Source organism: Pichia kudriavzevii, chromosome 3, assembly GCF_003054445.1.
Source record: "Pichia kudriavzevii chromosome 3, complete sequence".
Classification (NCBI taxonomy): Eukaryota; Fungi; Ascomycota; class Pichiomycetes; order Pichiales; family Pichiaceae; genus Pichia; species Pichia kudriavzevii.
In genome coordinates, this window is record NC_042508.1 from 17577 (window position 1) to 29468 (window position 11892).

At 38.0% G+C, this 11892-nt stretch overlaps 5 protein-coding genes across 5 annotated transcripts; 2 read left to right on the forward strand and 3 right to left on the reverse strand.

The window, feature by feature from the left end:
* Positions 1-65: 65 nt before the first annotated feature.
* C5L36_0C00180 (uncharacterized protein) lies at positions 66-4613 on the reverse strand (the record flags this gene model as incomplete). The annotated part of the gene is made up of 1 exon (XM_029465690.1): positions 66-4613. The coding sequence occupies one exon, from the start codon at positions 4611-4613 to the stop codon at positions 66-68; it is 4548 nt and encodes a 1515-aa protein (XP_029321550.1).
* Positions 4614-5043: 430 nt separating this feature from the next.
* C5L36_0C00190 (uncharacterized protein) lies at positions 5044-6369 on the reverse strand (the record flags this gene model as incomplete). The annotated part of the gene is made up of 1 exon (XM_029465691.1): positions 5044-6369. The coding sequence occupies one exon, from the start codon at positions 6367-6369 to the stop codon at positions 5044-5046; it is 1326 nt and encodes a 441-aa protein (XP_029321551.1).
* Positions 6370-6560: 191 nt separating this feature from the next.
* Positions 6561-9656, reverse strand: C5L36_0C00200 (uncharacterized protein; the record flags this gene model as incomplete). Its single annotated transcript, XM_029465692.1, has 1 exon — positions 6561-9656. The coding sequence occupies one exon, from the start codon at positions 9654-9656 to the stop codon at positions 6561-6563; it is 3096 nt and encodes a 1031-aa protein (XP_029321552.1).
* Positions 9657-9825: 169 nt separating this feature from the next.
* Positions 9826-10077, forward strand: C5L36_0C00210 (uncharacterized protein; the record flags this gene model as incomplete). Its single annotated transcript, XM_029465693.1, has 1 exon — positions 9826-10077. The coding sequence occupies one exon, from the start codon at positions 9826-9828 to the stop codon at positions 10075-10077; it is 252 nt and encodes an 83-aa protein (XP_029321553.1).
* Positions 10078-10276: 199 nt separating this feature from the next.
* C5L36_0C00220 (uncharacterized protein) lies at positions 10277-11143 on the forward strand (the record flags this gene model as incomplete). The annotated part of the gene is made up of 1 exon (XM_029465694.1): positions 10277-11143. One exon carries the CDS (start codon positions 10277-10279, stop codon positions 11141-11143), a length of 867 nt encoding a protein of 288 aa, XP_029321554.1.
* Between the last annotated feature and the right edge of the window lie 749 nt (positions 11144-11892).

Below are 11892 nucleotides of genomic sequence, written 5' to 3' on the forward strand. Positions count from 1 at the left end.
CTGTAAATCTAATTTTTTATTCAGCTTGAAAATGAACGTAATATAAAAAACTGCAAAATAAGTAACTACTTTCTCTGAAAATTCTTGGCCAATAGGACAAAGGGAGTTTTCAAGCTGTATTTTCTGATCCTGAAAAAGTAATGAAGACTCATCATGGCACATAAGTTGAAGCAGATGTAAACACAGAAAAACCCAACGTTTCTCCACCTATGACTGTATGACATACCAACTGTCTTTAAGTATTCATCACCAGAAGCATACTGACAAACAGCGCAGTCTGCTGTCGCATTGGGATTATCAACATAACCACTGTTATCTAAGAAATAACTTTGAAGATATTCGCCACACGTAGACCCGCTTGGAGGTTGGAGATAATTATACTCAGTTGCGGAACAAGTAACTTTACGCTCATGAAGTACTAGAGATAGGAAATTATCAACAAAGTATGTCAATGGGGAAAGTCTCCACATAAACTTCCAAAATCCTGGTAACAAATGAGGATTTTGAAGAACACCACAGAATGCAATAACAAAACTCCACCCCAAACCAGTCAAAACATTGGCAGAGGGTAAATCTGGAGCAGCATAAACAATTGTGAGGGAAAATGAAATATAATATATTTGGAAGAAAATACAATAGGTGAACCACCACATACCACACCTAGAAGCAGAGTTATCAAGTTGAATAGGGAAGTACCAGCAGATGAAGTAGATTGTGGAGAAACAAACGCAAAATGGAATTTCTGTCAAGAATTGTGAAATCATTAGCAAAGACCAGTGGAAGGTGTTGGACTTCGACTCTCTAACCTCGTATAATTGACGTGACGCAATAGCCTTAGCTTGGATTTGGTTCATCATTGGAGAGGCGATAATAACAGCCAATAAACAAGCAAACATAACATCTTGCATTCCACTAGCGTTATGTTTACTGTTCCAAAAAGTGAAACCAACAACTAGTCCAGCAAGAAGAAACAAAATAAACTTAGCCATGATATACTGCAATCCTCTGTAGAATTGCAAAAAAGTTCTTTTTAGAACTTCACGAAACTGAACATAGTATGGAGCAGCAAATTTGGTGTGTAGCTCGCTGTTGTCAACAGATGGAAGCTTTGACGTTTCTTCAATCAGTTGTTCAATATCCTTAGTGACTTTTATATACTCCTCGGATTGACACCACTTCTCATACCAATTTTCGGTTGTGGATATAGATCCAGCACCAATAGCTTCAAGAATATATTCAGCTGGATTTTCCGAAGGCAAACACTTCCTAGCGCCTTGCTTTTCAAAATAGTCTAATAAAGTACTTGAATTTTCCCCAATTTCTCCAAAATAGACGGTTTGACCACCTGTTTTCAAGAGCAATAACCGATCAAACTCCTCAAACAATGTGGCCGAAGGTTGATGGATTGTGCATAAAATTGCCTGTCCGGCCCGTGCAAGGTCTTTCAGAACTTGAACAATTGCCCATGATGATTGCGAGTCTAAACCAGAGGTAGGTTCATCCAAAAATAATAGCAAAGATGGTTTGGCAACCATTTCTGTAGCAATCGACAATTTCTTTCTTTGTTCAACATTTAAGCCATAACCGGCCGCACCAACAATAGAATCGGAGTACTCCTCCATACGTAGAATCCGAATAACCTCATCAACATAGTCAATCTTTTCTTTATCAGGAACACTGTGTGGTCTTCTTAACCTAGCACTGAAAATCAAAGACTCTCTAACAGTCAACTCCGCAATATGAAGATCCTGCTGTTGAACATAACCGGTTCTTCGTTCAAACGAGGAGTCGATCGGTTTACCATTTATCAACATATCACCACTAACAACGCCGACATCAACACGCCTGGATAACACATTCAACAATGTAGTTTTGCCCGCTCCAGATTCACCCATCAATGCAGTCAAAGTACCTGGCAAAACATAACCTTGGACATTTTCTAGCAACTTCCTAGCCTCTCCTTCATAAGGAACCACATAATCAACATTCTTCCACATCAAGATATCTTGTGAGCCTAATCGCTCATTTACGCCATCGTGTGATGACTGAGATACCACAACATCAGTCTCGATTTGAATGTCACCCTTTTCCTTAAGCACTGTTTGCGCTTCCAAGTCATTGTCATTAGTCTCCGAAAAACCAATTGCATCGAGAAGAGAAGAGGGAATCCTTGCTCCGTGAACAAACAACAACTTGTCGGCAGATGCTGAAATTGGATTGTAGATTTCCACCAAAATAACGTTCAATGTCAAATAGCCACACAAAAATGCAAACATAATACCCAAGTTTCTCCATAAATGAGGGTAAACGTACTGGAATGCAAGCTTCAAGTAAATCATACCGTCAACATCATTTTTACCACCATAAAGTTCCTTCGACTCAGCAGCTCCAACAAACCCACACACTTGATTTGTTAGTTGGTTAATATTAGAATATGATGGCCCATGTGGAATTAATTGACTTTCAGCACAAGGCATAACACGGCCGTGAAACTCATTCAAAATCATTGCCTCAAAGGCATATAGAACGGGGTTACAATAAGAGAACCATTTGAACCACCAGTGCATATTTGGTCTTTGAATCATATAAGAAGAATAAACCACCATGGACATCATAGTAAGACCGCTAATACCATTGGCAGCCGCAACATTAGGCATCAAAGAAGCAAGCAATGTAAATAATGATGTGATTGTTGGGACAACCAGGTTGATAAACAAGAAATAAATAAAATATGCACCTGGCTGCCTTTTCATGTTGGTTAGAAAATAAAGTATCAATGAAAAACTGGTAATTGCAATCAAACGGACGGGATAAGAAACCATCTGTTTAGCCAAGAGTTCTGCAGAAGGACGGTACATGGTGTAGGAAATTTGTTTATTTAGTATTGGCTTATCCATAAACAATGCTGCAATTTCCGCCAATGCCATAATACAAAAATAAAGGCAAGAAAAAAATAAAACACCACCTCTAGAAAAGGCACCAATAGTAGTCTGTGGAGTGTTGTAGAAAAGTGATCCAATAATCAACGACTGAAATGTGGCAGCAAACATAAGCGTGAGAGTATATGCTTTATTATTGACTATATTCTGAAATCTCCTTTGACAGCAAAGCTTCAATTGTTGAGGAAAATTGATTGTATAAGGAGACGTAGAAGAGGTCCATCTTTGTTTCTCGGTTTCTCTAACGCTATTGAAAACCATTTCAGTTTCCTTTGAGTCTGCAATTTTTATTTTTTCATCAACAGTTTTTAGCAGCTTTGCATACTCCGGAGAGTTTTTCCAATATTCTTCGAATTCATCGGCAGTCTGCGGAACTCTGGATATGTCAAATCCTGGCTTGATGTGTCTTGCAAGAGGGTCAGTGACAGCGGTTAGAAATTCAGATGAAGTTTGTCTTTCAGGTTTGTGATAGCCCATTCGGTTGAAATAACCAACCGCTTCGCCTATGGGGCCAAAGTAAATTTGACGACCAAGATAAAGAACTGTAACGTAGTCAAACAGTTGGTAGATATTCTCCGAAGCTTGGTATATGGTAACAACGGATGTGTTCTCTGTGATGTTCGTAGAGGTTCTTAAGGCCTCAACAAACTCTAGGGCAGTTGACGCATCCAAGCCTCTTGTAGCGTTATCATAGCAAAACACAGTACCCCTAGTCACCATAGCTTCAGCAATAGAAACTCTTTTTCTTTGACCTCCGGAAATACCCCTTACAAAATCGTTACCAACAAGGGTTTTTTCAACGTGTTTTAAACCAAACACAGTTAAATATAAGTCTTTAATAACATTGATGTATTCTTTTCTCGAGATGTTATTGAGTCTAACGACAGGTGTCTTACACCCAATCGCAAAGTTCAAAGTTTGTTCCACCGTTAAGAATGGGAAATGAACGTCCAGTTCTGGATTGTAAATTAATTGATCCGTGTGTTTTTTGAACATTTCTTCTGAAGGGATGCCACCATAAAAGATTTCGCCTTCATAGCCGGTATACGTTTTTGTTTCACCAGAGAGTATCTTTAATAATGAGGAACATCCAGCTCCTGGTCTACCAAGAACCAACGTCATTGAACCCGCTTCCAAATAACCAGAGGCGCCCTTAACGATGTTTCTTGATTTTGGCAGTTTCTTGAAATCAAAGGAGTTCTTTTTCCTTTCTCTTCTGTTTCTAATCAAAGAGTAAAAAGGGAAAAAGACATCAGAAACATCCTTAACGACAGAAGCAGATGTATTTTTACCGGTGATCGTTAAATCCTTAAATACGACCTCACAATTTTTCTTTTGAATACCATTCCTAAGATTCCCACGAGCCATGAACTCTAAAATAGCTTTCAAGTCAAAGTCATTCTCATTAATTTTAAAAGATTTCATGCTTTCTGCATTCATGGTGGATAAAGTCTTGGAGAGCGTGGAGAGTCTCTTCAGAATTGGATCACTATCTTTGCCGTTGCTGGCATTGAATTCTGTTTCATGTGTGATTGCCCTGTAGATGTTGCTGATGTTTTCACTAAGCTCGTCTTCATCTGCATTATTTTCAAATTCAGTTTTATTTTCTTTCCCAGTTTCCGCCATAGAGAATGTTTCGTATTTTCCGTTGCTCGAAGCACTACTCGTTGACATTGTACTTGATTATACGAAAACAGAAAGTATCTAAAAATCACTGGTATATATTGAACGGAGGAAGAGTTGAGGCAAGGCAGCAACTGCCTCTGTTTTTATAACTACGTGCGTCATGTACAGATTCTTAACCCCAAATTGCTCGGAGATATCTGCCCAGACATATTATGGTTGTACTCTTGTTGTCTCGGAAATAAGCATCTTGCAAAAGAGGCGGAACCGATCCGCCAAAAAAATAAACTCCGAAGGGTCGGTAAAAATTAGAAAATCGGATTTACGTTGTCGGATTTAAGAGCCCTTCTTCGCGTTACCTGCGTCTTCTCCGTTCCTGGTTTTGAAGGCCAATAGTCTTGATGTATATTCTCCAAACGAACACTTTTGCTGACCTGTTCCGATAGTAGCAAGTTCTTGTGCTCTCCCGGTAAACAACTAATCAATCCAGGTGGATCATAGAGATAAACCTGTTCTGTATCAACGGAGAATCGTGGGGGAGCGCTTTACCAACCATGGGAACATTGGAATATATGTTATCTAGGCCAAGGTCACGATCAAGAAATTCCCATTTTCTATCCGGATGTTCTCCCATAGCAAGGATGAGATTCTTGATTCTGTCTTGTAGATGCTTAATATTTATAACCCTCACGGTGGGACACGAAGGTTTTACAATTCTTAAGGTGTTCAAGTAAGTCTTTCCATCCACATCCAAAAAGCTCAAATCGACGACTGTCTCATCTTTTTCATCGTAGATCAAAGTTAAAGTGTTAACGTTAAAAGGAAGCAGGTATTTGTGACAACACAATTCTTCCATGCGGTCCGAGTTGATGAATATATTTACACTTTGAATGTAATCCAGTAAACCTCGTAAATTTAAATTTTGCATATATTCCGATATTGTAAGCAAATCCCCGTCATACCTAAAGATTGCTTGGTCACCCATCTTCCAATTTAAGTCTATAGGTCTTCCACGTAGGCTCAGCCCATAACAGGAAAATTCGGTGATGTATTCAGGAAACTTATTTTCTAGTGGTATGTTTGACAACATCAAATTGAATTTGACTCTTGGCGTTTCATATTTTTTTAGCATGGTTGTCAAACCATAAACACTAGAAGGACTTAGGCTTTCAGAGGTTGAAATGAGCCCAAACGTAATTTCATATTCTGCTCTGGTATCTGAAAGGGAATTCAGAAACAGAACCAATTCTGAAAGATCACTTATATTTTCCGGTTCATCAAATTTCTGAATGTGAAATGTGAATTGGTTATCACCCCTGGTATTTTTGAGTATTTGTGGAATATCCCTCAGATATTCTTCTTCAATATTGATATCTTTGTGTAGTGGTTGTTTCAAGGCAATATGTGGGATCTCCACGTAATCTGGAAAATGATTTAATGGTGAGTATTTCAGTAGGAATAACAAATGCTTAACATTTTTATACACACAAATTCTCGATATTGACAAACGACCATTCTTCAATAACTCTTCAAACTTCAACGCACGCTCATTATTAAGTTTGATAGTATCGAAACCACAAAATTTGTACCCAAATCTCAATGAATCATCAAAAAATAATGTGAGCTCGATATTCTTTAAGCTTACCAACCGCATGAATGGGTCTGTATCGAGCACATCGTAATTGTCGAGAATGAATTGAAGTATCTCTGAAATGTTGAACCATCTCTGCAGCGAGATGTTGATGACACGTTGAAGTATTTCCAGCGGAAGTCCTTTTGCAATTTGTATTCCCTTGATCCCACTCATATGCTCGATGTTCACTATCAAACAGGATTTCTGGAATGAATTCCAGAAAGGTCTTCGGTAGACGTAGACAGTTTTCGCACATCGATTGCCATCAACTGGGGAAAAAATAACATATACATCTCGGTGTTAACCATATGGATCAAAAACTCTAGACATACACAAAAAATATATAGTTCTTAAGATGGGCTGAGTTAGTCCCTATTTACAATTTTTCTCTTGTACCAGTGAATGAAGTCCAACATGGATGACCTAACTTTCCTGTAATTCTTTGAACTCAAAGCAACTTCGATCTGGTTATAGAATTTCATCTTTTCCACATCGTTGATCAACTCCGATGGTAGAGACTGCAAGAACATATTAATAGAGTTCAGGGTAGCAGCATTCTTGGAATAGTGGCGGTTGATTTTGAATATTTCAATCACGAGTTCAATCGAAGAATACATCAAATCTTCATTGAATTTCAAGATCGCATAGTTTAGCATTTTGGTGACCATTTCAGTGCTGTTTTTATTCATCAATTCAAAGATTTGGAATTTGAGAATGTTAGGAATGTCGATATAGATAGAAATTGGAGGATTTTCCAAACTCCAGCTGAGTAAGTCGATAACAAATTGAATCACAAGATTCAATAGCTCGTACTCGTTCACATTATCTATTATTTCTAGTGACATTCGAAAGACAATCTCAACAATATCGAACTGACTGAACAACTCTAGAGGCTTAAACATCAACACATCACCAAGCATCCTGTAAAAATCTTCAACCAAATCTTTGTTGACATTGATCTTGTCTGCCTCGTATATAGTAATAAAAGTATGGATTTGCCCCAGGCCAAAATTCCATACCTCGTTGATGATATCAGTTGTGAGAGGAATAAACTCATCCAAGTCCTCATCCTCCTCATTGCTAAACTCCTTAAGTAATGCACCAGAACACCATAGATAGCACCCATATCCAAAATTCTGAAATCCTTGAGCAAGAACATTCTCAAGTGATTTGAGAGAGGGCAATATGAATCTTCCAAAAGTTTGGATGCATTTTCTGATGAGTTTAATGCTACGCTCACTAACCCTTATCATTGAACCATATCTTTCAATCACTTGGAAAATCAGTGGCAATACCGAATTCATGACATAAGTGCAAATGGCATAGTCGGGGTTTTTCGTAGTCATGAAACCGTGGGTAGGCTTAAAGTTCTCAATGTATAGAGTCAGTAACTCGACAGTGTTGCCGATTTGAACATCGATTGCAGCAACATCATTTTTGTTTGCAATAAAGCCTTCAAGTTTTGATATAGTTGAGCTCCAAAACATTTGGAGAACACTGAGGCACTGATCTGGGTTGGAAACAATGTTTTTTCCAATATACTGCTGTAAAACATATGATAGCCCTTCCACAATATCGTACAACGACTGGAAATCTATAAAGTTCTCGATATTGGAGTATAGATTGTAAAGAGGCTCCAAAAAGTCAATGAGAAGTTCAGAACAATCCATACAAAAGTACTTCAATGCATGCGATGCGGCTATGATTATCTGCATCTTCTCATCTTCCTTATAGCCGGAATCAACAACTTTGAATCCTTCAATAATATAGTTTAATTCTGTCTGTAAAAATTCTGGATGGGCACTTGTCCAAAGGGTGTATCGGCCCAAAACAAGTGTAGCTGCGTATCTAATCTTAGGGTTCTCCGGCAATTGAACTAAGTAAGACATAATTTGGGGGATAATTTTAGACTCATTCTTCGAGACCTCCTTTGCCATAGAACGAATTGCAAAAAGAAGACATTCAATCTCTTGCCACCGGACACCACTGCCTGATCCAATTAATGCTTGAAGCTTGTTGAAAGGTATAGATAGACAATCATACTGGCCAACAATCAAGCAACAGTCTTTCAAGACATCTCCTATTTCATATCTAAACTCTTTGAATTTGTCTTCATTCTCCTTATTATGGTTGAACAATTCCGAAACATTGGTAGAATCAGACACTAATGGGTACTTCAAGTGCTCAATCAAAATTTCGGTCAATTTAATATAAATTGGTTTAAAGATGAGTTTAGAATCTTTGAAAGTGGGTAGGGCCAACATGGACTTCATTTCATACCAAAACTTGAATGTGTACTTGACAATGTCCAAGTCCTCAGAATAATTTGATAATTGCAGAATGCTTTCAATCAAAACTTGGAAATTACTAGGATCTTTCACAATGAGTGTATGCCAAGCTTCACCTGCAGACGCATATAGCTCGGCCAAACGTTCGATAACCATCGGATCTTCCCAGTGTTGCTGAATAATCGGACGGAGAGCAACAAGTTCAGAATACACAATTTGAATCAACGGTAAATTATCGTCTAGATTGTCGAAAACATCAATCTGGTTCACAATGGTGATCATACAATCAACTGAGGTATCAAAAGTTTCATCGTCTTTGAAACCATCAACGATTAGTTTCCACAAAGGAGAGTCTTCTGAAAGAATCAAAGAAATAGGAATTTCATTTATCCATGATTTGATGCAACATAATACTAAAGTTTCAAGGTCTTTATTAAAGCCTATATTTGCAGAGCTTTGAACAAGTACATAGTAGACGTTTTCTGCATTCTTAGTGAGTAGTTTCTCAAACTGAGATTCGAATTCTTCGTTTGTCAACGGTAATTTTTTAAAATCTGACATTTCTTCAGGTAAAACATTCAAAAACTCGAGCAAATTCACAGGGGTATTTGCTAAAGCATTCATGACATCGGTGATTGGTGTCTCCCATGTAAAATCCTGGATAATAAGATATGCCAATGCAATAGACACCTGGATGATTAATAGTTTTTGTGACTTGAATTCAGTCATGCTATTCAGAACATTTAGTATAGATAAACGCAGACTCTCAATTGTTGAGCTTTCGTTATTCAATTGGCCAAAATCATACTGCACTTTAGATCTTAGGGTTTGGCAAACAAACAACTTCAGCTCAAAAGGTGCGTTGGGCTCTTGCAAGATAGGAAATATAACGTCCCAAGCTTGCTGCGATCTCTGAAACTGCAAGAGAGCATCACTGGCAGCTTTTTTTTCCGCCGGTGACGTAGGCCCATACAAACTCTGTAGGGTATTTTGTATTTGCTGGATATCCATCGTTTCCAGATTTGCAGATTCTCCAGTAAAATGTACCCTTGATGAGAACGTTGGATAACGGCAGTATAAGATGATGATGATACCTGAAGAATCACGATTTGAAAAAAAAAAAAAAAAAAAAAAAAAAAAAAAACAAGTAAAAACTAAAAAAAAAAGTTTCATCAACTCTCACGCAAAATTTCCCCTCTCTCAAGGTGAGTAGTTGCCTCGACCTGTTTATACATGAGACACACACACACACTCCCTCCCTCTCTTTTGCAAAAGGGGAAAGCTGCTCCCTGGTGGGAACACTACAAAGTAACCAACACCATAGCTTTACAGACTTGTTAGAATGTCTGGAAGAACCACCAATACACCTCCTATCAATGCCCTTTTCAAATATCTCCAAACCCAAAAGCCTGTCTCAATATGGCTATACCAGCAACCTCAAATACGCGTGACAGGTACAATAAGGGGATTTGATGAGTTTATGAATGTGGTGCTCGAAAATGCTGCAGAAGTGTCTGTCAAAGATGGTAAAAAAAGAGAGTTAGGAATGATGTTATTGAAAGGCGATACAATTTCTCTAATATCTGCCGTGTAGAGAAGAATCAAAAAAAGTTTTTATTACAGGTCACAATATGAATTGCTGGTTTTCCACCTGTTTTTGTTTTTTTATAAGAAGAGTTAGCACACTGTTGTTGATTAAATAGGTCTATTGGGGACTGGTGATGTCTTCCTCCTACAATCATATAATGTATAATAGTCACTAAAAAGATCTTGAATCGCCATACTACTGAGACATGATAATCCCATTGCTCCTTATCTTGCAACTTGCAATTGGACATGATGAGATTATTGAGAATGAAATGAATTGGGTACTCGAGTCGCTGGAACAAAAAAGCGATTCATGCATGCTAAATGTCATGGCTAAATACTATATACCATACCAAGAGATAATTCCCGCACATGACGTAAAAGAACGTGCTCTAGTTAGCAAAATATTGGCAGTCGAACTAACGAAATGCCTCTTTGATGGTCCTTATATGCCGGAGCTGGACGAACGGTGTAATGCCACGGAATGGAACGAAGAGAATTTACAGAATTGCGTAGGTTCTCTTGCGCAGAATAACGTTATCTGGACTACATTCAACGGGTATCTAGGTCAAATGGACAGCTTAGTGCATGAAAGAAGTGAGAAAATTGATAATCTTCGTATTTTGAAGGAATACAAGTTAATCATAAGTAGCCTGGGAGAACACATGGATAACATATTGACAGAACGCATTGAAAGAGAATTTGAGTTTGCTGATATATTAAATACGTGGCATCTGGAGCATGAACAGACACATCTAGATTTGGTTCAGAATCTCAAATCGCAAATTGAAGAGCTAAGAGCTTTCAATAAGTTGCAACAGGAAATACAGCAGGAAGAGCGTATAAGGTTGAGCAAGTCTTCAAGGTTCCGTCTGCCAGTATTAATTGTTGCATTATTGCTATTGACAATGACTGCACTAGTACAATTGGTGGGAGGCGTAGATCGCACACAAGTGGAGCTAGCTTTATTTCTTCGGATGATAGCATTCGGTGTTGGTGCAGGCCTAGCAACCGTTTTGCGGCATGAATTAAGTAAATACTTTACAAAGCTTGATCCAGAGAATATCACATAGAAGTAGCCCCAAGAACCCTAAAGATCTGGATTCTGTTTTACTTTAAAAAGAGGAAAGAAAACTGTTTAGTTAACTTCAGCTCCAAGAATATGTCGTCTGCATCGTTGACCAAACTTCAGATGGGAATCCGTTCTACACTATCATAAATGAGACATATACCATCTTCTCGGGTAACAGACTCGCACATCTGCTCCATAGATAAACCTCACTTTGAAATCACCTTCTCTGGCATGAGACTGAAAAATGCATACAGGTCAACTGACTGGTCTATGTCCAAGTTTTTCAAGTTCTCTTACGCAATTCCCAATCTTCGTTTCAGGCCTATCATAAGCTGCCTATCCATAACACATAATACAAAAAATAGAACTTCAATTTATATCATGCATTCAATAGACACCAAACGAATAGCAGAAAAAAAAGAGCCTTCACCGACGAATAACCATTGTTTATTTGTTTTCCTCAATAATAAATCGATGGGTATCAACTGGTAATTCAGTTAAACGATTATCCGACCGATTAAAATAAAGTAGTAACAAAAAAAAGGATTCCTGTTTAATTCCACAAAAGTAACTATATAAATACATAAATTTTTGGTATCTTTTTTCCCAACATTATTTTTGACCGATAGATTATCCAACCAACACCTTTGCAGTAGTTAGGGGGCACACACATGCTAAACCAGAAATTAGGCACAGCAACCAGAATCCAGAAAAAAATTTCGATTCCTTTTTTTTTCCGGTCCTCATGAA